This window comes from Mauremys reevesii, linkage group 21 (assembly GCF_016161935.1).
Source record: "Mauremys reevesii isolate NIE-2019 linkage group 21, ASM1616193v1, whole genome shotgun sequence".
Taxonomy (NCBI): Eukaryota; Metazoa; Chordata; order Testudines; family Geoemydidae; genus Mauremys; species Mauremys reevesii.
Genome location: NC_052643.1, coordinates 8,427,623 through 8,453,198, shown reverse-complemented (window position 1 = coordinate 8,453,198; position 25,576 = coordinate 8,427,623). Strand labels below are relative to the sequence as shown.

The 25,576-nt window shown below is 49.2% G+C and overlaps 2 protein-coding genes across 2 annotated transcripts; both read right to left on the bottom strand.

Annotated features, from left to right (window-relative positions):
- Positions 1–1,505: 1,505 nt before the first annotated feature.
- LOC120387766 (natriuretic peptides A-like) lies at positions 1,506–6,269 on the bottom strand. The gene is made up of 3 exons (XM_039508878.1): positions 6,013–6,269; positions 3,919–4,204; positions 1,506–1,699 (listed from the first exon to the last, which is right to left on the bottom strand). The coding sequence occupies exons 1-3, from the start codon at positions 6,130–6,132 to the stop codon at positions 1,683–1,685; spliced, it is 423 nt and encodes a 140-aa protein (XP_039364812.1). The 5' UTR covers positions 6,133–6,269; the 3' UTR covers positions 1,506–1,682.
- A 14,690-nt stretch (positions 6,270–20,959) lies between these two features.
- Positions 20,960–23,308, bottom strand: LOC120387767 (C-type natriuretic peptide 1-like). The gene is made up of 3 exons (XM_039508879.1): positions 23,159–23,308; positions 21,748–22,065; positions 20,960–21,294 (listed from the first exon to the last, which is right to left on the bottom strand). The coding sequence occupies exons 1-2, from the start codon at positions 23,249–23,251 to the stop codon at positions 21,760–21,762; spliced, it is 399 nt and encodes a 132-aa protein (XP_039364813.1). The 5' UTR covers positions 23,252–23,308; the 3' UTR covers positions 20,960–21,294; positions 21,748–21,759.
- Positions 23,309–25,576: the final 2,268 nt, after the last annotated feature.

Below are 25,576 nucleotides of genomic sequence, written 5' to 3'. Positions count from 1 at the left end.
CAACGAGTCCTGGACCGTTGTATGGACAAAGAACCCTACTTTGATACTGTTACAGTGTGTTACTGGGTCTTTGCTGTTTGTGGCCTTGTGTGGGGGGTGATGTTACCGGCGTGGATTGTCGGTGGGGGGAAGCAGCTCTTTCTAACACACACATCACATCGCTCGAGGGTGGTGGTTGAACAGGGGCAATGTATCGTTGGGCAGCCTGTCACTGATCTTCCCCCGGTACGGGTCACTAGGCCAAATGCAGCGGGGGTAAGTGGGTGCCCGTGGAGTGGCGATCTCTGTGCCCGTGTAAGCAGTAATTATAAAGGGTGTCGGTGGCACATCGAGGACCTGGTGTAGCTGGCCGGGTAGCATAAGTCCTACGGATCTGCCATGCTGAAGTTGTGTGAAACTCACAGGCTGAGAAGTGGGATGGGGAAGTGCGGCAGGAAAAGCAACTAGCAAGAGGGTGTGAGACAAAGCAAACCCATCCACACCCTTTTGTGTATGGTTGCCCCCTTTGGGCCGCCTTTAATCTCCGTGTGAGCAAGTACAATTCCCAGGCAGCTTGACTTTCCCCATAACTCTATCACCTTCAATGGGCTTACTCCTGTTTTCCGCTAGCGTGTTTGAGATCATGGTTAGACCTGCCGGGCCAAATTCATTTCGGCACCGGTGCAGAGACCAGTGTCTTGCTGTCCCGTCCTTGGGGAGTGTTGTGAGGAAAACCCGGTGGGGCCAAGATTTTCAGAAATTGATGCCTAAAGTTTGACACCCAAATAAGTAGCCTTATTTCCAAAAGTGCCTGGAACCCATTGCTTCCAATAGTCCTCAATGTAAACTACTGGGGATTAGGCACTTTAGCAAATCAAGCTACTTATTTCGCCTATGAACTTGATTCAGATCAAGGGTGTAAATCGATTAAATCCACTGAGGTCAGCAACTACGTGAGTGTAAATGAAACCAGGGTCAAGCCCTCAGCGTGCACATGGCAGTGATTAAGGGTGAGGGGGTGTCCGCTGAAGCTGGCCAATGTTAAACAGAAAGGGCTGCAGAATCATGGGATTCGAACCTGCAGAGATCAGGAACCTTGCCCCCAAACCCTGGAAACTCTGCTGTAAAGTCCCAGAATGCCAAGGAGTCCTGCCTCCCACCGAGTGTGTTAATGCTGCAAAGGCCACACTTGGGGCTGTGAATCTAAAAGCAGCTGATAATGGATCTCTCCCTAGGTGCTTAGAGTCTTAATTTGGTCTGCGCAGTTAAACACAAGCAATTAGCCACCCTCCACCACCCGTAAGTATTTTACAAACTGACTCCTAGTGATAGGAAGTCTCTGTCCCATCTCTCCCAGGCATACTGCTTTTGAGTCCCTAAACTGTGAGATCCTTCCTCACCGATGGCAGTGCACCTAATAAAATGTAGGCATCTGAATTCAGGAAAGTACATGGATTTTTTTTTTTAATGCAACAGACAGGAAAAAACAATTCAACATAAAAGACTAATGTGTTAGTTTTATTTGAACATGATTTTTTTTGGTGCTAAAGTAAGAAATGTTCTTATAAAACATCAAATAAATAAATAAATATAAATAAATAAATAGGAATAACTTCTCCATGAAAGCGTTTAGAAAGCACATGGAAAGCGTCCTGGGAGAAATCAGCACTGTAACACATTCTTCAGAGCACCGGAGAGTCACCTTAATTCTTCCTGAAACCTGCAAGCAAGTCATGAAACAAGAGTTATGGCAGGAAAATGGCGAGACCTTGAATGCCTTTTGCTCTGTCTTTCAGTGTTTGCCACCCTCATCCTAGGTCTGTGCTTTGACAATCAAATCCCCAAGCTGCGTCCTTTATTAAAACACAGAAGGTGGTTTTGTTGGGTGACCTTTGGCAAACCACTTTGCCTTGCTGTACCTCAGTTTTCCCATGGGACTAGAATGAGACTTTATGCTTTATTGTAAAGCACATTAAGATCTATGGATGAAAATCACTATAGAAGAGCTGAGCAGTATTGTTAAATCCTGGGTTAATATAAATTGTCTGGGGGTTAAAGAAAGATGCTTCTCTATGTGATGATGCCAGAAATCATTACCAGGGCTGCTTTTAAAGGACAGTGTCAGGTTAAAAATTATAACTAGCCTTGGAAGGATTAGATTTTTATCGGTAAATATCAGTAGATGTCAATTTCACCTTACCCACAAACAAACAAAAAATATTGCCATGGATTAATCATTGAAATGTACAGCTAAGCAAAGTAAGATGCTGCTTGAGAACTTACTAGAGTTTGATTTAAGGATATTTACTTGATCTGTTTTGACATGTGATGTTGATCGCTTGTGTTCCTGACTCTTACAAAACTTTTAACGTTTGAATTTCAGTGTCTGCTGTCATAAATAACTGTCCCCTCCCCTTGTTAATTTCCTGCCACTGAAAATTTAAAGGATAAAAATGCTTAAAAATAAACATCTGTATATTTTTTAGAATATCAAATTCTGCCAAGCCTAATTATAATAAAACAAACTTGCAAAAAACATTATTTTGTTACTAATAACCACTGTAGATTATTAAAATTAGGGCCAGATCCTCAGCTGGTGTTAATCAGCGTGGCTCTGAGTCCATGAAGCCAGTTTACACCAGCTGAGGCTCTGGCTCTGAAAACGGTAAAAAATCTTAGGCCATGTCCGCACCAGGAGTGCCTCGTCTGTATAGTATCCTGGTATTTTCCTGTACCAGTAAAGTGCTGGGCTTTTGCAGGCATAATTTATTCCAACCTCTTCCCGCTCTCCGTCCTGAGCCATAAAAGCACAGCTTCGCTGAGATAACTGCATCTGTACCCGTGGCTTTTTCTGGCACAGCTCGGTTGGTCACAAATCACCCCTCATCCTGCCCCGAGCGACACAGCCATGCCGGCAGAAGTCTGTAATGTAGCCATCACCTAAATTACTTCTCCCCATCGCTGCGGTTGGGTTTACACTTTGTACTTCGCTCAGATCGGTCAATGAAAACAGACCAGTCAGTCTAATTTTCTCAGGTTCTCGTGCCCTAACCTAATGCTGCAACGACTGGTTTGCAACCCCCATTGGCAGGGGTGGGGAAGTGGTTACGTCCAGATCAAACACTATTTATACTGAGTTTCTTCTAAACAAATGTCACTAAAACGCTTTTGTTTTAAATGTTCTCCTTTTTTAAAAGCAAAAGCCAAATTGCAGGCCTACGCTAATGGGCATCATTTCTTTAAAAGCAAGACATCTTTGGTAGCAGAAGCATCTCACTATCCAGGTTTTTATGCTGTGCCTATCACCGTGGTTTCCACGCACCTTGCCATGTCCCTACGCTATTAATACCACTAATTAAATAAACACATATAGTGGCACTAATTTGCATGGTGATGATGTGCAAAAATAGGGTTAGATCCTGCATATGGCCCCTTGTGCCCATGCAGCTCCCAGCTGAATAGATCCAATGGCAAGATCAGAGCCATAGACAAGAAGGTCCTCACTGCAGAGTCTCAATAAAGGGAGATAAACTTTGGACAGGACACAGGCGGCCAGTTCAGGAGAAGGATGAGGTGGGTTTCAAGGCTGGATTTGGAGAAGGGAGCCTGGTGCAAGGGGGCTGTTCTAGACGTAGGGGTAGGTGGTAAAAGGCCCGAGGATAAGAGCGAGGGAAAGGACGGGAAGAGAGGCTAAGGCAAAAGGGGTGAGGTGTGTAATGAGTGGGAAGGAGAGCAGATGACAGGGTGGTTTGACAGAACAGAGATGTCCATTGGGTTGTCTCTAAGCTGTAAGGTCCATACAGAGAGAATCTTTTTGTTCTGAGTTTGTACAGCACCTAACACAAGGGGGTGTTGGTCCATGACTAGGCTTCCTAGGAGCTACGGTAACCCACAGAAATAATCCTCCATTTATAATGAGTTGGGTTAGGAGGGACTCACCATTGCAGCCCATTCCGCTCAGAGAGCCGATCCTGTCAATTCTTCTCCCAAAGCAGCTTGAGTCTCTCATCATCTTGGGAGCTTGCAGCCCCCTCAGTCGCTTGAGGATGGGGTCGCTGTAGGACAGAGGGGCGCTGGGGGCTGGTCTGGGCTTGGGCTGCTGGTCACTGCTGTCGTCGAAGAGTTCTGGTGGATTGTCCTGCTGAGCTTCGGGCTCCTGAAGATCAGGGTTGGACTCCAGGGCCTCCATCAGTGAGAACTTGTCCTCCAGCCTCTCCAACAGAGCCTGCGAGAGAAGGGCGCAGACTGAAACACCCGTCCCTGTGGATTTTCCCCCTTGCCTTCCTATCCGCTCAACCTTTGCCTAACCATTGAAAATAGCAGTCGTCCTATTGCCAGAGGGCCGGGAGAGACTGTGCAGGCTGGGCCGTAGGGTCACCTCACCTCTGTCATCTTTGTCCAACCCAGACCCTACAGTCTTGTTACTCTGCCCGTGTGTGAGCACATACCTGGGGGGTTGGGCAGGGTTGTGCTTGGGTGGCTAGCCTGAGCCTCCCCCACCCCCAGCCACACTGCTATTTTTAGCGTCCTGGCTTGAGTAGAGCTAGCACATCTGTCTACCCCTGCCAAGAAGCACCCTCCCCGGTGCTGTGTACACATCCCCGAAGATGGAAGGGGTGGTTGGCTGCCTCAATGTCCTTTTTGGGTCTATCTCTGCTCCAGGTTCTTAACTAGCAGCAGTGACCTGCAGTGCTCCTCTGTAGCTGGCCAACAAGCTGCCCGCTTTCCCATTCTTCTGCAGACCTCGGAAGGGGTCGCCTGCATCTGTCACCCGCCAGGCTGTTGCGAGGGGCTTTACAGAGAGAAACTCTTGATCTCCCCCAGAAGCTGCCCTGGGTGTGGAACAGTGTTGCTACCCCCTACGGTAGCGTGGGGTGCACACATCTAGAAAGCCTGCACGCAGGTCTTTGCACTGGCTTCCTGCTCACGTCTGGGGATCACTCAAGATGAGTTTCAAAGCCCTGAATAACGTGGAATCAGGTCTCACTTCCAGGGCAGCTCAAAACAGCTCAGAGCGTCTTGCTGTCCCTTCCTAGGTTTCAACCCCCTCCAGGGAGCAGCTACCTTCTGGAGGGCGCTGCCTGTGGGGTTCTCTCCTCTGGGCACTTGGCAAGAGCCAGACCCTAGCTATGAGGCTCCATGCAAAATTTAGCAGTTTGGCTTAATTTTTGCCTGTTTTAATCTGGGGGGTGGTTCTAATACTTTTAGGGAGCTTGTTCTTTAAGGGCTTGGTCCTGCTCACACCCGTCCCAATCCAGCAAAGCATTTAAGCACAAGCTTAACTTTAAGCAAAGATATAATCCCATTGAAGTCACTGGGATCCTTCATCATGCATGACGGAACCTGAATGTTGGTTGCTATGGCAATGGACACTATAAATCCCACAGGTGCATAATAATTTCCTAGCTCTGGGGGCTTTTCTGAGGGAGTCCAGCTCTGTGATCAAACCATTCATTCATTAAAAGCAATGAATTTTCTAAAAGATCCCACCCATCTGCCCCAATCCCCTGCTCATCTCCTGCCCACACAAACCCTGGGTCTTTCCTCGTGTTTCCCAAATGTGAGCGCACACACTGTCTTCTGCTTCGGTGCACCTGTACCTTAGTGAGAGAAATCGTATGAGGGACCTCATCTCAAAAAACCCGTTGTCTCCTCTTGTAAAGCTACACTGATCCCTTTATAATTCCTTCTAGAGGAATGTCCCTAAGTTCTATTAGAGCCTTAATGAAAGACAGTTTACGTATTGCAGAGGCAGGTGTTCCATAGCCTCAGGACCCTCTTCATCCCTGCTACCACCAAGGATCATCAGATGAACCCGCTAGCTGAAGGGATCAGTCCCTCAAGGGTTCTGGGTTCTCTGATGTGACAGCCCCATCTTCAAATGGTTTGGAGCTGACAGTGCAATTGGCTGGGTCGCCTTGTCCCCTGTGAGTCTATGCTGGCTACATTACTGCACTAGAGAATGGTGTTGGCACCACACCGTGCTTGGCTGAGCCCTAGAGAGACTAACGACACAAAGCAAAGAGTCCTCACCTCCATGCTGGCCAGTTCTTTGGCTGGGCTGAGGCCGTAGATGGGGTTGGTTCTGCTGGACTGGAACTGCATGAGCAGCAGCAACAGGATCCCGCAGGAAAATGAACCTTTAGTGTCCATCCCTCTGGATCGGTTTGGACGATGGGAAAGTTCAGGCTTCTTCTGAGATGTCCCTTCAGGTCTCTCTTTCTCTCTCTTCCTTGTCCTGTTCTCCTTCCCCGGGCTGGTCTTTTATACGGTTTGGGTGTGATCCCTGCTTCCTAGGTTATCTGTGGATTTATCGGGGGCACATTCCAGTCCCATGGCAGGCATGCAGCTCTGTCAGGAGAAGATTCCCTTTATTAGCTGTCATTAGGAGGCAGCTGCTGCCGCTGAGGAATGTATGTCACAAGTCAGTGATTTCATGTCACTCTCCCGCCTCTTGATACCAGGCGCTGAGATTAGAGTCCAGTTGGAAATTCTTAGCAATTTTGTTACGAGAGACCCCTGTGGTCAGATTCATGGAGATTGGGGGGGGGGGGGGAACAGCCCTGAAACTGCTCTGAACTCTTAATTGGGAGCTTTTGGGAGGGAAATCACCTTGTACAGGGAAAGGAAAAGATCCCAGGTGCAGACTTTGGGGAGGTAGAATCTGAAGAAGACTGATCTCCTAACAGTAAATTTGAGGCACTGGACAGACTCCCCTTCTATATATGGAATATGTGCAGCTGCTGCATACCATGGCATGTGCTGAAAATCCCAGACCTGGGGCTCTTCTCTTCTCAGTAGCTTTAGAGGGGAATCTCACTATTGGGATTGTCTTTGTTTGCACAACCCCTACCAGAAAGGGGCCCTGATCCCTCTTTCCTCTGCCCTCACCCCTCCATTGCAACCCAAATGGAACCTTTAGGCTGATGTTTCAGAGGTGCTGAGTACCCCCAGGTCCCCTTTACTTCAGTGGCAATTGTGGGTACTTGGCACATTTTGAAAATCAGGCCACTAGTCTAGATAGCTATAAAGTGTGTGTGTGTGATATATATATATATATATATATATATATATATATCAAGGGCCACATTTTCAGGTCAATGGGTATCTTGTCTAAGCATGAATTGCAGGGTTTGGCTCTAAATGAGTTTGGCTACAGCATGATCAGCAATTGTAGATTCAGGAATAGTTTTCTCTGAGGGCCAGATTCTGATGCCCTTGTGCAGAGTAGCTCCTCATTCCACAAGTAGTCACACTGACTTCCGTGTAAGTGCTATGGTGACAGGTGCTGCTTGGCATGAGTCAGGGTGTCAGACTCTGGCCCTAAAAAAATGTGTGGGGTACACACAAAAGCATATATGGTATAAAACATTCGGGTTTTTTTCTTAGAGATCTGAAGTTTTCAATATTAACTAAAAGCCAGAACACTGAACTATGATAGTCAAATTAGATTCCTTAGGAAAATACTGCTCTATCATGAATTCACCCTTCAGCTTCGTGCTTAAAACACAAGAGGCCATAAAAATGACTCCATTTACAGATATTCAGGGGAGATCTACTCTCCGACACATAACGTTCTCTTCTAAGCTTACTGACTGGGTTCTTCTGAAACAGATAAAGCTGAAGCAGAGCAGTGGATTTCTGAGGGAAATGGATTTCCCGGTCTAATCTAAAATGAATTTGTTTCATCATCTTAGAAAGACAATCAGTTAGTGAAAAGACTCTCCCTACAGATTATGCAAATATTTATAAATAACGGTGCTAATTATGTATATATTAGTGTGTATGATGTAGTGGTGGGTGTGTGCGTGTATAATAGATATACACACACTTTGTGTGTATATCTAACAATGCATAAATATATTTGTGCATGTAAAATAAAAGTTACAAAGCCAAGCCCTCAAAAGCACACTTTGCACCTTTAAATCAGCCCCCTTGTGCTGTGCTTTATGATTGTAGGCGAGGGTGTTATTAAAGACTATTTTCCCCTCCCCGAAACCTCTCCCTCACTCTGTGCACAGGACGGAGGGTACTCACTTAATGAGCAGCGATTCATTTGGGTTTTTTTTTCCTCCTCATTCTTCCATGTGTGGCCCTGGGCCTTATTTGCTGCACACAGTTCAAACCCTGCTCTGAAGAATTATTAGTGCCCTTGTGGGCTTTTCTGTGACACTCATCACTATGATATCTGAGTGTGTCACAAATGCTAATGTGTTTATTTTCACAGCACCTTGTGAGTTGAAGGGGTTTTATTCCTGGTTTACAGGTGGGAGAGCTGAGACAGAGATTAAGGTCCAAAGTATCCACCAATTTTTGGGTGCCCAATTTGAGATGCCTAGGACCCAATTCTCTTATTTAATACATAAGCACCTTTGTTTTCAGTTTAAACCATTTTTTTTACCTAAAAATTCTCCGGTTTTACAAAAAGCATTATTCATTCTTTTTCAAATGTTCACCCTACTTTTGTATCATTCAAATGCATAAAAATAACTTGTTTTATTAGGAAAATACATAGATCCCAGGCACTATATTGTATTGCGATAATACATTAGTCTGTGTGTATGTGCAAAGCTGCCTGTTGAAGTAAGGCTACGTATTAGTCTAGAAGATGCACAGAATAAACACACAGGCACACACGCAAGCTCTGAAGTGTGCACATCTGAACGTCCTGATGAATCTCACGTACACATTTCAAGCTGCTAGCAGATAACCGTTGGAAGATTTGACAGTAAAATGGGAAGAAAACAATCTATCAGAATACACGTCAGAACATAAGGAAGTATTCAAAAGTTTTAAATAAAAAACAGGAGAAAAGGATGGAGTTATGTGCTGCACGTGGTGTTGCCTAGATATTAAATGTAACTATGGCAAATAGTTCTAAGTCGACAACAGTAAACTGTTTATTCAAAGTTTTATTTGGGGATTATTTTCTTAAACTCAGAGGTGGCCTTGTGTTTTGAGTTCTGTTTTAGTTCTGCAGCAAACCACATTGATGAATGGAATTCAAAGTATTACTTTTTTAATGAATATTTTCCCCCCAATCCTTCTGTCCACCAAAATAAACCCTGATATTTACCCAGAAAAATTAAGTATTTTTTTTGCACTGATTGTCACCTGTTTTTGTTCTGGTGATGATAAACACTGAAATTCCCAGGAAAAATTAAATAAACTACAAATGAAGGGCCCTATTAATACACCATTCTATGGCACATCATATATTCCAAGCCCAGCTCCCACTGACTTCAGGAGCAGCTTGGCAACTGGCCCCAGGTCCCAAGATGGGCACTCAGAAAATGAGAAGCACACAATTAGTGACTACCTGTGGAAAAATGTGTGTGTGTGTTTTTTTTTTTTAATTCCTTTCCCAATATGGCATAGGAAATCAGAGGCAGGGACAGAAGCCAGTTCTCCAGGGCAGCATTCAACTACCCTATCCATAACCCCCCGCCCCCTCTTCCCGAGATCCCCTCCCTCCTTCAGGACCCAACATCCAACTTGGGCAGCAAGAGAAACACTTCTGACTAGGGCTGGACTTGGCAGCTTTAGTCGTGTTCTTTTAAGGTAGTTAGTTTTGTGTCTGTAATAGAGGGTGGGCTGGCTGTGTGTGAATGGGTGTGCATGAGAATTCCTGACTGCAGCCGTAGCGATCGGATGTATAGGGCAGGGACGGGCAAACTTTTTGGTCTGAGGACCACATCGGGTTTTGTAAATTGTATGGAGGGCTGGTTAGGGGAGGGGGTCGTGGCCCGCCCCTCACCTCCTATCGCCTCCAGCCCCATCCAACCCCCCCCATTCCCTGACGGCCCCTGTGGGACCCCTGCACCATCCACACACCGCTGCTCCCTGTCCCCTGAGTGCCCCCAGATCCCCGCTGCCTTATCCAACCCCTCCTCTCATTCCTGATGCCCCTGCCCTGGGACCCCTGCCTCATCCAACCACCCCTGCTCCCTGTCCCCTGACTGCTCCAATACCCCATCTGCCCCCCCTTCCTGACTGGCCCCCCGGGACCCCTGCCCCCATTCAACCTCCTGTTCCAAACCCGACACCTATCCACACCCCTGCCCCCTTACTGCGCTGCCTGGACCACCGGTGGCTGGTGGTGCCACCCAGCTGGAGCCAGGCCACGCTGCTGCCACCGCCACTGTGCAGCAAAGAGCACTGGATCAGGCCAGGCTTTGCAGCTGCCCTGCCCCAGGAGCTCACCCAGAGCATTGCACCGGCGGTGGAGCAAGTGAGCTGAGGCTGCGGGGAAGGGGCCGGGAGGGTAGCCCCCTGGGCCAGGAGCTCGGGGGTTGGGCAGGACGGTCCCGCAGGCCTGATGTGGCCCACAGGCCGTAGTTTGTCCACCCCCGGTATAGGGCCATATTCTGCCTTCCCTCGCCCCCTGGTGGCCCCACTGAAGCTAAAGGGCTGTAAGAGGGGGCAGAACTTGGCTCATCCTTATTAATACAGTTGGACTTTTATGTTATTCCTTGTGGGACAAATCCTGACGACCTCACTCAGGGTTTGTCCCTGTGTAGTTAGGGTGTAGCCAGCCAGTCTCTACGATGCCACAAGGACTCCTCGTTGGTTTTGCTGATACAGACTAACAGGGCTCCCCCTCTGAAACCCCTGGGGTCCTGTGTAGCTAGGGTGTAGCCAGGCCCTAGCAACCATGGGGTCCTGTGTAGCTAGGGTGTAGCCAGGCCCTAGCCACCGTGGGGCCCTGAGCCTGGTTTCCCCATTGTCCTGTGGCCGGGGGATGCTGTCTGCACCCCAGGACAGGGGCTGACTCCAAGCTTTGCCCCAGCAGCGGGATCTTCTGGAGGGCGCAGGTTGTGACCCCCGGGGGGGGGGTTGCCAGGACGGCAGGTAGCTTAGGGCAGTGGGTGCTGTGCCCCCTCCCCCCCAGCCAGGCAGGCCAGACGCAGCAGGGCGCTGGCAGGAGCCCCCTCTCCTTGTTCCCCAGCTCTGGGACGCCGCCCCTGGGGGCTGGGGCTGCGGGGCTCCTCCCCCCCCCAGGCATCTCTGGGGCCCGATTCCTGCTCCCCATCTGGCCCCTGACACCATCATTCCCCGCCCTGCAGCCGGCCCAGCCCGGCCTCTGTGCTCCCTGCCCCGGTGCCCCACATACCCTGCAAGGGACAGAGCAGTTGGGGGGGGGGCGGGGATCTCTCTTCATCCCCAGCAGGGACCCGCTTCCTCCCCGGGGGCGCCTGGTGCGTGCCCCCCACCCTGCGATGCGTCAGCCGCCCCGTCCCAAGCTCTGAGCCCCCCCAGTCCCAGAGCTGGGGGGCTGGCTCGGGGGAGGGGCTGTCTGTCCCTCCCTCCCTCCAAGCCAGGCAGCTGGGGGAGCGAGAAGGCCCCCCCGGGGGGAACGCGCCCCTCTCCCTGCACAGGGGAGGCACCTGGCCGGATCCCGCAGACTGGGCGACGGATGGTGCCGCTAGAGCCGGCCGAGGGCGCCCCCTAGCGGCTGCCGCGGAGCGCGCACGCCGGCGGCTGTCCAAGGTGCTGAACCGGGCGAGTCCTGAGCCAAGGGGTCTCCAGCGCCTGGTGCCGGCAGCTCCTGCGCCCGCTCGCTCCGAGAGGGCTGGGCTGTGACAGGGGGCGGGGGGGTGGCCCTGGGACCGGGGCCTGGTGTGTGCACTCAGCAGCGACCATTTCAACCCAGAGCCGGCCACCGCCCGGTGCCCCCAGGAGGCCAACCTGCTCCGCCATGGGCTAATCGGGGGGGGGGGCTTTACCAATGAGCAAGGGAGAGTTTTCCTCCCGCACGGGGGTCAATCCGGAGTGACTTCATCACCTCTGGGGGAGCCACTCCCCATTGACCCCAGTGGGAAAGGAGCGCAGAATTGGACCCTCCCGTGGGATGGCCTCCTCCACCTAACCCAGCCCCGGGGTGCAAGTGACACAGGAGCTCTGCGGGGGCACTTCGCGCGGGTCAGGAAACTGGTCCCAGGTCCCCAACGCCCCGTCCGAACGGACTCGCTCCTCGCAGGCCTCCAGACTGAAATGGGCGATTTATACAAAACATTTATTGATACACGCCACGCCCCCCACCCCGGTAGGCTGGGGGGGGGGAGGGATTTCAGCTGTTCTCCTTCCAGCACCATCGCTGTTAATTAACAATCTGTACAACGCGAACCGCGCTGTTTAGGCGTGACAGGCGTATTCCGCTGGGGCTGGGGGTGGAGGTAGTGGTGTCCAAGGGCTTCCAATCAAGGTACCAGTCCACACAAAATAGGCTTGAAAATTCGTGGGAGGCTGGTGGGAAGCTCTGGATTCAGCTTCTCGATCTCCTCTTCCGGGAACCTAAAACCAAGGGGAGAGAGACACAATGAGCACCACGTCCAGACCCTCAGCTTCTCCTCTAGGCCAGAGCAGCCCTGTCACCCCGCGGCTGGACAGCTGCCTGCTTGGCCTACGGCTAACGTAACGGAGCTGTAGGGACCCGCTGTCTGCCCCCCAAGGCAGGGGGTGGGGAAGCATCTGGCAGAGCTGTATAGGGCCGTATGGGGCCATTGCCAGCTGTGCCCCCTAAGCCTGGCGAGGTGGGGGAGAACCTAGACGCGCAGGGGCTGGAGGCAGGACGAGGTTCTAGCTAAGACCTACGGGCTTTGAAGATGTTGCATCCAAGTCCTGTCCGAGAGCCGATCCTCTCGATCCTGGTCCCAAAACACCCAGAGAAGTGGCTCATCCTCCTGGGAGAAGCAAGGAGGCTCCTCCACTGACTCTCTGCGGGACCCCGGGGCTGTTCTCCGGCTCAGCAAGGTCCCAGCTAGGGTCTTCTTCTTCCGCCCCGTAGTCCAGACTCTCCGGCTCCAGCGGCTCCCCTACCTCCCCCTGAGTTTTCTCCTTCAGCAGCTCCAGGAGGTCCTAGCACAAGGGAGGAGAAGACCGCGATCAGCACCCGCGTAACTGACCAGGGCACCCAGTGCGTGTCTGTGCCTCCGGGGGAGCAGAGCATTGCAAGTGCCTCTTTCGCGGTCTCTCTCTGGGCAGCACCAGGGATGAAATGACCGCGTGGTCTTCCACCTTCCGAGCAGTCGCCATTTGGATAGCGCTCGATGGATCGCCTGGGATCGCTTCAGTGCATTGGGCACGTCCTCCCGACCCCCTCCCCTGGTGTGGGGGAAATGATCCATTGCTCACCCGCCGGGAAGGGAGATCAGCCCCCCTCTTGGGCCAGTCTGCAGCCTCCTGTAGCTGGGGGAGGGGAGCAAGGGGGTGCAGAGACGGTTTGGAACCGGTGTCTCTGCTCCGCTTGCAGCAGTTCACACGGGCAGCGTTTGTGTCTTTCAGTTTGTGCCGTAAAAGGAAATGGGAAAACAGACAAGTGTTAGGGAAATCTCCCTGCCAAGGTCTCCCCCCCCCCCCGACACTGGCAAACCCTGTGCCACTGACCAGCTCTGCCATGGTACACTCTGGTCTGGGGGCTATTGGGATTATTTATTCTGCCACTAAAGGTGCCAGCCAGCGGTGGCATTAGTTACCAGCTTGCATTGCTTTCTCCCACTGGACATACTGTGCTGCCCTGCTTGGCCGCTTGCAAGAGCATCGCCACCTTTCTGTGGGCAGGGGTGCTCCCTATGACATGCCACCCCTGGGTGTCTGAGTAACAGTCTTTCCATCACCCTATTTTCAAGGGATTTCAGCCTTCTCTGCACTGGGAATTTGCCCTGACCTCAGCCACAGATGACCAGCAACTGGGGCAGCTCCCTTCATGTAGACAAGGAAAGCAGTGATTTTACACCCCTGGAGTTTACTCCTGCTTGAAAGTGGGGTAAGTTGCGCTGGTCCAAATCACAGCGCCTTGTCTATACCTGGATTTTGCACTGGGGCAGCTACACCATTTGTTGATCTGTGACTGAGATCAGGGCAAATTCCCAGTGTAGACAGGGACTCAGTTGCACTTCTCTTTTCTGTGCATTTTTTTAGTGCATCTAACTCCAGACTTTTAGGTGCTGTGGGAACTGATTGAGTCCTGGGTTTTGGTAGGACCCCCTTTATTTTTCTTCCTCCATATTAAAATGCTGCTTTCTCCAGAGGATGGAGTAAACCTCTCTATGGCATTGTGTGCAAGCCAGCTAATCGCCATTTAAGATGTACCAGAATTTCATTGGCCTATGTTTACTATCAAGTATCAGCACTGCCAGTTTATCCCTTTGTTGTAAAACAGCTAGTTACTCCCCAGTGACTTTCAACAAACTAGCCATCATCTCTAAGGTGGCGAGTTCAGGCCGGTCACCACTCACTCGCCATGTCTCGTCCTACTGCCTGTAAATGATGGGGCACTGTGTCCTCCTCACCCCCACACACTTGTATTGTAATGCGAAAAATTCCTAAGCAACAACCATCCATCATGGAAAGTCCAGCTGTTGCGCTCAGAGGAAGAGGTCACCTTATTAATCATTAGTTTTAGACTCCCTAGACAACAGCACGTGTATCATGGAACTGGTTCCTGTAATGGGTGGCCCGACTTTCTGCAAGGTCCTCTCAGTTTTGCCTTGGGGTGTTGCTACTGTTTCTTATTAGCCTCAGCCAAACAAGTCCATTTACAAATGACCAAAACCAAGTGTAAAGGGGGGTAATTTCTTTGGTGCTGAGGCAAATCTCCATCCTCTGAAGCATCAGGGATGGCCAAGGCTGGAGATAGGATGTTGGCTGGGCTCTGAGGTGGTGCCGAGAAGGCTGTAATACTTTGGTCTAAGTTCCGTGGTTGGGTTTAATATGAGGGTGGTGGTCTGTGATATACAGAAGACCAGCCTGGATGACCCAGTGGTCTCTTGTGGTCTCAAAATCTGACTCTAAATCCTGATGGCTTCACTCAGTTTTCATGTAGTCCTTATGTCAAGACAAGAAACAGAGGCTGTGTTCTCCAGCAGGGAGGGCACTGGACTGGCAATTGGGAATCCTTGTTTCTGGCACCACCGTTGGCCTGCCAGGTGACCTTGGGAAAGTCACTTCCCCCACTCCTTCCTGTCTTGTCTGTTTAGCCTGCAAGCTCGTACTGTTTGTAGTGTCCAGTGGATTGCGTCCTGATCTCTGCTGGGGCCTTTAGATGCCATGGTAATAATACATCTCCCAGGGCCTGATCCAAAGCCCTCTGAAGTCAATGGGAGACTTTCCACTGAATTCAATGGCCTTTGGAGCAGATCTTCAATGGGAATTTTGCATGAATAAGGATTTAGCCCTATGACAATAAAATGAGCAGTTCTGACTTGGACACGTGGCTACATGCTGGGAGGTACTGAGCACCTCTTACAATCTGGGCCTCAGGGAGAAGACTTTGAGTAAGATGATGCCATTGACGCTTTCAAGGCCAGAGGTCATTGTACTCCATTCCTAGCATTCTACAGAATGTGCTTTTCATCTTTAAAAAGAAAGTGGGGAGGCACTTCTGGTCCTCTCAGCTACTTTCACACCCTCCATATGTAAATTCATGCTCTGCTGCTTTGTTCTTCCACTCCAGCCAAATTGAAACAACAGTGCTGCTAGAGCAATGAGCCTTTTCCCCATTTAGCTGACTAGCAGGCTAACTTAAAAGGTTAGCTACGAACATTTCAATACTAATAGTAATAAGCAAGTTACCAAAAGGGCAAACACATCCAGCGTGAGTCCCTGGGATTTAATTAGAGAACCTTTGATGTGATGTAAATTGTTCCCTGTGACATTTTGAAAAAATAGCCTTTTGAAACGATGAGACACAGTGCCCAGGTGATCGGTTTCGCTGGTCACACAGCATCCTCTGCAGAATCCAAGTTCTTGTCCATTTCAGGTACACACTTGTGTCCTAAACCACAGCGATATAGATGCTGATCTCCATGATGTTGGTGTAAATCTGGAGTAGCTTCACTGAACCTGGGTGTACACCAGTGTAACCGGAGACTAGCACAGGCTGTTCAGGAAGAAAGCCTCCAGAATCTAGTGCTAGAGAGGAAGGGAGATGCCTGCCAGTAGATTTCTATTACCCCTGGCCAAGGCTTGAATGGGGCTAGATTCCATTGGGTCACAGATTGGGGTCTAAGGTTGTGATGAAGGGGAAATTACAAGTGTATTCAAACAGGTTCTCAGAGCCCTACTTCGCTCTCTGGGGCTGGGACCACCTTTGTTCTGTGTTGGTACAGAGCCCAGCACAATGGGGTCCTGGCCTACGATTAGGGCTCATAGGCACTACTGCAATACAAATTATAACAATAACATCATCACAAGCTAATAAGACTCCACCATCTGTGACTAACTGACCTAGCACTGCTGAGAGACCTCAAATTGATTCATTTCCCAGGCCTGTTTCTTCTCCCTGGCATTGGCGGAACCAGCTAGCTGAGGAGGTTATTGAAGCTGGGATGTTTGTTTGGTTTTCTCAATTATTGGCAGAGCAATAAGCAGCCTGATCTGTTCCTTTATAATAGCTTTGAGAATGCAGCTGTTGTAAGAGTACCAGCCACATGGGATGGGCATGGATTGACTGAACGATGATAGCCTATATCAAAACCAAGATAATACATAACTGGAAAGTCCCAGCTGGTTCCTGATATGCACTGCATTGTCCTCATTAGAGCATCACATCGGCATTAAATATGAGAAGTGGTGTTATTTGGCTTCCATCTCCCTGCCTGTGCAGCACTGACACTCTTTATAACTCCAGATCTTCCCTCTCCTCTGGGCACACGCATGGAATCATTCAGCCTTCAAGGTCAAGAAGTTCTCAGCCACTGAGAGGAAAAGTGGCCTCTGACCCAAATTCTTTAGGAACTTTGGGCCAGATTCTGAGTTCAGTTAAACCAGTGTAAAACCAGAATCACTGCACTGGCTTCCAGGGTGGCTTTGCACTGGTATAACTGAGATCCAAATCCACTCATATTTTCTCTTTTGCCTCTGGAAAGCAGCATTTGAAGCAACCAGCTCCGATGAGAACATGATGGACCTTGAAGTGAACTAACTGATTTAAGAGAAAACAAAGAGAAGGCAAGCATTAGCCTTCAGTTACTCCAGAACAATTCCACGGAGTGAAACAAGCGAGAGCACAATGTGGCCTTTTCATGTTCAAAACCACAGTTGTTTTCACTAAAACCAGGCAGAGAACATTAGAGTTCATCTGAACATTTGCCATCAGTAACCTAGATTATCCCGTTTCAGCTTTTGAATATCTGCTAGCAGGTAGCAATTTTCTTAATTGTATTTTTTTCTTTTAATTTATGTGACTCATATTTTTTTTTACTCTGCGGCTTGATAGCCACTGTTCAATAGTCAAATCAGGAGTGGTATTGCTGAGCTGTGATTGGTCAGATAGGTCACATGTTTAATTCCCCATTGACTCTCCCTGTTATATCACTGGCAGGATTTTTGTATTTTGGCATTTTAATTTTTGTCCATCTACTACTATTTGTGCAGGGCTCTGAGATGTTTGCATGAAGGGGGTGATAGAAGGGCAGAGTGGAGCTGTTGCTTCTAGAGATGGGAGAATACTAGACTTCTCGGTTTGGGAGCTGAACTGAAAAATCTGGTTTGATTTGAACCAAACTTTTTTTTTGTCAAATGGGGAAAAAACTTAACCCTTCAACAGATTTTTTTTTAAATTATGAGCTGACCCAAACAATCTTCACCCGCCGCCCCCAAGTATTTCAAGTCATTTTGACTTAACCAAAGCCAGTTGTTCTTCCAAGGTTTTTTGTTTCAGCTTGGCTGTTTGGGGGTGCCTATCACCGTTTCCTTGGGTGGATTTAGTTTGTTTGTCTTTCTGGTGTTTTTTAACTGGCCCGATTTGAAAGCATGATGTTGTTCTGAATCTAAATCGCAACAAAACATTGAGACTCTTTTTTTTATTTTCCACAACCAAAATTATTTGGGTCCAAATTCAGTGAATAGTTTTGGACCCTGAAAAACGCATTTTTTTCCAGTAAAAAAAACGAGTGGAAAAAAGCCTCACCCAGCTCTAGCTGTTACCAAGCATGGCCCCAATCCTGCAGCTGAACCCATCTGGGTGACCCATTGACGTCAGTGCGTCTCTCTGAGGATGTAATCCACGGGTCTGCAACAGGACCTTCATGACTGAGGAATATGTCTGTGTTCTGTCTAGATTAGCTCATAGAAAAGCAGGGATCTAAAGCGGTCATCTAGTCTGTCCCCCTCTGCTGAGGCAGGATGAAACATGCCTAGACTATCCCTGACAAGTGCTGTTCTTAAAAACTTCCAAGGACAGGGATTTATTCCACCACCTCCCTTGGCAATTGGTTGCAGTGCTTAAATATTAGAAAGAGTTAGAAAGCTTTCCTGCTATCCAACCTAAAGCATCCTTGCTGCAAACTAAGCTGATTACTTCTTGTCCTACCTTCAGTGGACAGGGAGAACAACTGATCACCATCTCCTTTATAACAACCTTGTACATATTTGAAGACTACGTCCCACCTCAGCCTTCTCTTTATGTACTGCAGTTATTACTGTATTCAGTCACTGTGAAACCGAGCTGACATTCGCCGTGCTGAGATTGCACTGATTTTTGGCCACGGTAATCAGATGGTGAGCTTCCTTTTCTCATGATGTCATGATGGATGGGAGTGGAAGCCTACCACCATACAAAACCACTTTTACCTAAACCTAAATCTGGGATCTAAATCAACCTGCCAGAGCCCTTCAACCGCTACCTGGCTTGATCCTTCATTTGATGTCATGAGTCATTTCAAGAACGTTGGTGGAATGTTCCATTTTGCGCCGAAAAGTAGCACTGTATATAATGGATATGGTGCATCGATTCTTTCATAACTAGGATGCTTAGAGCTCTGATGTGCCTAAGTAAATGATTAGAACATCTTTCCCCAGCAAGAGACAGTTTTGTTCATTCTCACTGATGCCGCTGATTAATTTTCAGAGAGGAAAAACAAAGCTGATCTCTTAAATAGAATAAATGGTGAGCGCATAAGACCTAATGAACCTTGACAGCTAGAGACCTTCAGGAATTGCTGTTGAATTTCCTACTGGGCTGAGAGAGTGTCACTTCACTGGCTGCATGAGATCCACTAATCAAGTGTGTGTTTTGCTTTTAGGAGAAAATAGTGTTTGGGAGGAGAGGGGTTGTTTTGTTTTCTCCCTAGAAATGCAAAGAATCATGAACTTGAAATAACAGGGATAAAAGGGAAATGAAAGGGAGATTAAGAAGTAGCCATGAGAGAATAAACTGATGGTGACTTCTAAATGTTAAAAGGATTTATAAAGGCTAAAGTGGGACCACAAACAAGAAAGGAAAGGACACCTCCATTCGCAAGTAATTCTGGGCTTTGGGGTCCCCTCCTGATGGGATTCTGACAGTTTCTGTAGAACTGTGCTCATGAATTTGCAGCATCCCCTGTGGGAGTGTGTTTGTAAATTCCATGCAGAAGTGTTCTCGAAAATGTACTGGGTTGGAATCTGAACTTGCTTTACACCAGTTTCCAACTGGGGTAATGCTGCTGGGTGGCACACGTCTCTGATGTGCACTGGTGTAAATCCACCGGAACTCGGATTTCACAGTAGCTCCAAGGAAGTCGTCAAAGCCGCAGTGAGGCTTGGAGGAAGGGGCGCCCTAGCCTCACAGTGGCTAAGAGCAGGTCCAGAAACTACAGGTATGTCTACACTGCAGTCATGTGGTGTGCAGCTCATGTAGACCGATCTGGACATAGCTGAGCTAGCGTTAATCGAATTTGCTATGTGTGTCCCTGCACCCCTATTGTGTGTTCTTCCCGGGAATTCTGTGGGGAGCAAGTTTACCGGCAGGGTGTTTGCTCAGGGCAGGGCCTCTTGCATGAATCACGGTGGCATATTCATGGCAAGTAAATTTCAATTTAATGATCGCAAGGATTTTCACTGGATTTTAAGAAGGCAACTCCTGCCATCAGAGAAGAGAAATAATATAATGCAGCTTACGTGCCCCAGTCCAACCAGTGTGGGTTTGGCACTGAAAATCTGCAGAACAACACTGGCAGGCAGTGGGCAGGCTGTGCCCAATTATGTGCCCCCTGTTCATACATGAGTAATCCCAGTAACGTCTCACCAGCATCGGGGCTGCCCAGTCAAGCAGTCTAGGGACTGAACTACACCCCGTGTGTTGAGTACCAATGAACAAGGCTGAGGACATGTCTACACGTCCAGTGCTGCAGCGTCTGGTGAAGACGCTCTGTGCCGACGGGAGAGAGCTCTCACTGGCATAATAAAACCACCTCTGCGAACAGCAGAAGCCATGTCACTGGGAGAAGCTCTCCTGTCCGTAAGCGACAATGGTGCTGCCGACACAGACTGTAATGGAGACATAGCCTGAGGCACAGGAAAACAGGGCCAGGTTCAGTGATTGAACTGTTTGCAGCAAAGAGCCTACCCAGATATATTTTGGATACAACTTTTGTCAGAAAACTCGTTTGTGTCCCAAGTGATCCATGCATAAGACTAGGGATCGCGATGAGCTTCCCTTCAAGGAGGACAATGTTTTTCTAGACAAGACTGACCCTTAGACATGCGAACCTCCTCCAGGCATTTCAGCTGGGACTCCGTGGCACTTAGCAAAGAAGGTGAAAACTTCCTTAGAATAGATATGCAAAAGGGCCTCACGTCAGTGCCACTTGCTTGTAAAGTGTGTCATCCCCCTCTAGTAGCTGGCCCACATACAGAATAACAACCTACTACTGCTGCCAGCTAACAGAGTTACCCCTTTATCTCAAGTGATAGAGGCAAATGCCTTGGTGCTACAAGCCCAGGGTTCAATCCCCAGTGAGGACTGTTGCATCAGCCATGCTGTGTTCTCTTGGGCTTCCCCTCCTCCAAAAAAAGCTCCTTTTCTTAGGTAAATGTTTTTTGTTTTTCTTTTTATGTTTTGTTTTTTTTGTTTTGTTTTTATAAAATCCCTTTTTATCTTTCTGCAAACAATCTCTCGGGACATGGGTGTTAACCATTAACCAGCCATCAGATGAATTTGAATAGTTCATATTTATTTGACCAAATGTAAATCAGGGCAAAGCTTTGACCTCAGGAATGATGAACTAGGAAGAAAATCAGAGTGGAGGTGTGAAACACATTCACCAAATGATGAAAACCAGCGTATTTTCAGCATCCATGACACAGTGAGGACTGTTTCATACACATGGCACGTAACCGAGACAAATAAATGGAACCGATAACCGCTTTGATAAGTTAATACTGTGATACAAACAATGGAGCAATGGCCAGTTTCTTAGTGGTCACGTATAGATGGCCCGGGAGGAACTCATTCAGTACGGCGTCTACAGGGGAGTTAGTGGAGCTGGAGCAGTTTGAGCTGAACATCTCATTGAAAGGCAACGGGTCTTCTAGGTCCTGAAAGTCTTAGTCCTGCCAAGGAAACAAGAGGAATAAGTGACAGAAAGGAGGTCAGCCAGGTTTCACTAACGGGAACTATTGACTTCACTATTCTAGGGCCCGGTTCTGCTCGCTTACCCTGCTCCATGGGGCTTCTCTGGATTTACGCCAGCGTCACTGGGGAGCCTCTCTTGGCTGGTTTCTCTGAGGTAGGACAAACTGCATACAGCAGATCTGGAGAAGGCGAGGGAGGGGCGGGTAAAGCCCTGGAGGTGTCAGATTAATAAGCCAAATGTGCAGGTGGTGCCAGGGATGTCTGTGGAGTTGCACCAAGGTGAAGTTGGTCCCTTGGGTCTGAGGGGAGCAGGGATGGCAAGTGCCCTATGTACCTTTTCCTTCAATTTGAGCTCTAAACTCTTCCTCCTCTACGTACTCATACTCCCCCCCCCCACACACACACACACTCTCGTGCCGCTTCTCTCTTACCATAGCGAACAGTTAGCATCCCAGTCCGCTCAGGGAGCCAATTCTGTCCAGCTTGACACCAAAACACCCCCTGGACAGGCCCTTTTTGCTCCTGCCTCGGTATCTCCTGGATGAACCCAGAAGATCGCTGAAGAGCCTCTGGAAAGTACTGTCGCTGATCGGGATCCCCTCGGGCTGGTCCTTGGAGTTTCGGGCCCATTGGAGCTCAGAGTCCTGTTGGTCAAAGGCACCAGTTGGGATCATGTCTTCTCGCTCTTGGTCCATCTCCTCTGAGGCCAGGGGGTGCTCCAGATCTTCATCTAACAATCTGGACAGGCTCTGAAAGACAGGGAGGAGAGTGGGGGAGGTATTGAGGTTCAGACCCTCCTTCCATTATTGTCATGTAAACCTACATTGATGCTAATCTTCAACGAACCCATTTTAAGCTTAACTTGGAAGGAAAAATGTGCTAAAATGTCAGCAAAGTAATGATGATGATCTCCGGTCTTCATTGTCCTCCACTAACAACTTTGCTTTACGTTGGACACCAGCTCTCAGATGCCTCCGGGCTATAGGCTACTGCTATGGTCTTAGTTAGACATGGACAAGAAAAGTGAGGGATGTAAAAGGAGTCTCTCCTAAAGCTGGGAGCCAGGTGTCGGGGATGATAAACAAAGAGGCTTGGGGCAGGGACTGAAGAGATAGTAAGCAAATGATGGAGATAGTGGAACAGCTGGAGAGAGGCTAGGCTGACGCTGGAAGGATTTGCTTTGAGGAGGCTGGAGGGTTACATGGTATATAGGGATGTTGGACTGACGGTGAGCTAATTAGAAGATGCTCTTTCTACCGGGGATGCTTAAAATGCTTTTTATTAACAGCGTAGGATCCCTTCTCTCCCTCCCTTTCCTGCGTTTTATCAAGCAGGTGACTGAATCCTCTGCAGTTCTGCTGAGAGAAGATTCCCCTCCTTGTTAATAGCATGCACCCAAAGCCAGATACTTCGGCTAGAGCCAGGTTAGGAACTTGAGGGATGAGCTTGCCGGTGCCCAGAGCAGGGCTACAGGTGGGAGGACGTCCATATTCTGGGTAAGAAAATGCAGCTTCCGCTTCTCTGAAGTTTAATGACTTCACCCTATCCCAGACTGACCTGAAATTTTTGCACTCTCCCTCCTACCCCTGGGGAACAAACAACACTTGACCTCCAATTATCTAAAGTCAATCAAAATAGAAGTCAGGCAAGGAACAGCTTTGGTTTTGCTCAGTTAAGTAACCCACGTCTGCCAGCTTCATGACCCCGATGCTCTTGAGCATCTTCCAGCAGCCAGGGAGGGCTAAGAAGCGCCATATCTAATCTGAAGCTTTGGAGCCAGTAACTCCAAGTTCCAAGGAATCATCAGCCCCGTGGTATTGAAATGAGCAGCTGCTCTCTTACCTGTAAACTGGAGAGGGGTTTGGCCCTCGCTTGGTCCTGGCTGAGGAGAAGCAGCAGCAGAAATCCACAGCAGAAAATAAGCTTCGGGTTCATCTTTGTGTTGTGTTGTCTCCCGCAGCGATGGGGCGTCTCTGGCTCCTCTTCCCCCCCCTCGCGTCTCTCCCGTTGCAATGTCACTCTGTGTCTCTGGCTACCAGCCTTTATACCTTCCCCCAACCCCTCCCAGGGCCACCTCTGAGCTCCTGCCACAGCCAGGATTGGTTTAAGAGGTTCTGATCGGCTTTCGTTAGCCCAAGGGGAGGAGGGAGTTTTATTCCCAGCCGAAAAAGAGAGTGAGACGAGTACATTTTTTCACTCCTCAAGCTGTGTGGCCGCACCCTGTAGTTGTTGATCTGCAGCCTCATCTTCTGATGCCACCTGTATGTCAGTTTTCTGCGCTCAGTGTTGCCAGAGGTGATCACTAAACCTTACGCTTGCTCTTCTGTGCCTCTGTAGAAAAATAATCGAGAGAAATACAGAAGGAGGCAGAATCTACAATTCCCCCCCCCCATGTCATTGCAGAAGAGCACATGCTGGGAGATCTGGGGGTCTCAGAGACCTGTATGCTGTAGAAGAGTGTATCCTTTTAATTACATTGGTACCCGACAGAGTGCAAGGGAATTCCAAGCCCTGCAAATATGACCACTTGTCTCAGAAAGTTGCATTTGTTGACGTTTAGATTTTTACTGGTTTGGGGTGACAAGCCGTGAATTTAGACCCTGATTTAAATGCCGAGAGAGAATTCCCTAGTGTCTTGTGCATAAAGAATGAAGAAATTCTTCTTCCTCACTGAATGTTTAGACTGGATCCAGCTTGAAAACATTCTCCTGGGTGTCTTGTTAAATGTACTTTCCCCACGAAGAGCGTTGCACTTAAATCCGGGACGTGCCTGAATCAACCCCCTGCCTCTTCTCCCCCACACAGGCTCCCTTTGTGAGTGTAACAAATGAAACCTGAGCTCTAAATGTGGCTGCAGCAAGTGGCTCCCTCTCTTTCGAATGGATTGAATCAAACCCCCAGATCCAAGCATCCCCATGCTCGAGGGATGTCTGAAATCACCTTAACAGTGGGAGCATCTTCTCTTGCCTTTTCCCGTCTCTCAGGCCTTCCTCTGGGGCATAAGTGCAGCATAGGGTTATGAGCAGGACTGAACCTTTTCCAGTGCCCGACTCTCTCTTTGGGGCTTTGCTGCAGCGGCAGCCTCTGCCTGGGAGTGCAGGCTGGAGTGGCAGCTCTGTCCCAGGTGCAGCGTACGCTCTGTGGGGGAGCACTTCCCTCTGAAGCTGGCACTGCCAGAGGCATTAACCGGAAAGAGTGGTTCTGGCCCTAGCCGTATCACGGCTGCCCCTACGCGGGGAGGGTGGAAGCTGGGGGATGCCCGGCTCTCGGCTTTGGGTAGCTGTGAGGGCCAGACACAGTCTGGCCTGGGTGTTGGCTTAAGTCCAGCAAATTAAGGTGGTTGGGTATTTGCTACCCGTTTAACCAGCACGCTCGGAGGCGGGGTGCGGGGTGAGTTCCCTTTGCTGCATGGCTCTTCCAGAGGCTAGGCTAGGCCAGGCCAGGCCCCAAGGTGAGTGAGAGCTCTGCCTGCATGAGGACTGCCTAAATCCTTTGGCTTCGGCCCACGGTGGTGATCTTGCCCCAGTATGTGTTAGAGAGGGTTAAGCCCTTCCAGACTGCCGCAGAGAAGCCCACCAGTGTGGGGCATGAGCTCAGTGGGTCCCGGAGGCATCATGTGATCAGCCGGAGCCCCCTCCCCTATGCAAGGGGAGTGGCCCTTGACTAGAAGATCATAATGGTCCCTTCTGACCTTAAAGTCTATGAGTCTATGTCAGGAGAGCAGCAGGGTTGTGGGGTGGACTGTCGACATCCCAGCCACTCCATTACACCCCGGCACCCAGTGACGGCAGGACTCATGCTACGACTTCTCCACCCATACCTGTCCCCACACCCCGCTGGTGCGCAAGGGAATGGGAGCCTCACAGGCCTAAAGTCTTATAGATTAACCATTGTCTCAGGATGAACTCACCTGGTGTTAATATGGAGAATATGCACATCATAATCAGTAATAAGAGAACTCTGGTGGTGGTTCCCCATACTGAGAGTGTTTCTATGTCACTTAAGTTGCATGAACTTCTTGCAGCACTCAGACATCAGTCTAGGGGAATAGCTCGGTGGAGATGGTGTGGAGCCCTGGAGTCTCCATCTAACCTTTGAAGATGGATTGGATTCTTTGTTACAGTTTGGGATGGGAGGTATCTCTACTGTAACACATAGTAGGTGCTCAGATACCATGGTGCTGTGAGGGCATTTTAATAAATCACCACAACCCCAGGCCAATCTCACTTCCTGGAATGTTTTCCACCTCCTTTCGACCCT

Excerpts from the sequence above, each read along its gene's own strand:
- LOC120387767 (XM_039508879.1), bottom strand. The coding sequence starts at position 23,251 with ATGAACCCGAAGCTTATTTTCTGCTGTGGATTTCTGCTGCTGCTTCTC. Across the intron at positions 22,066-23,158 it reads AACCCCTCTCCAGTTTACAG|AGCCTGTCCAGATTGTTAGA; the intron begins GTAAGAGAGCAG and ends CCTGTCTTTCAG.
- LOC120387766 (XM_039508878.1), bottom strand. The coding sequence starts at position 6,132 with ATGGACACTAAAGGTTCATTTTCCTGCGGGATCCTGTTGCTGCTGCTC. Across the intron at positions 4,205-6,012 it reads AAGAACTGGCCAGCATGGAG|GCTCTGTTGGAGAGGCTGGA; the intron begins GTGAGGACTCTT and ends CTTCTCTCGCAG.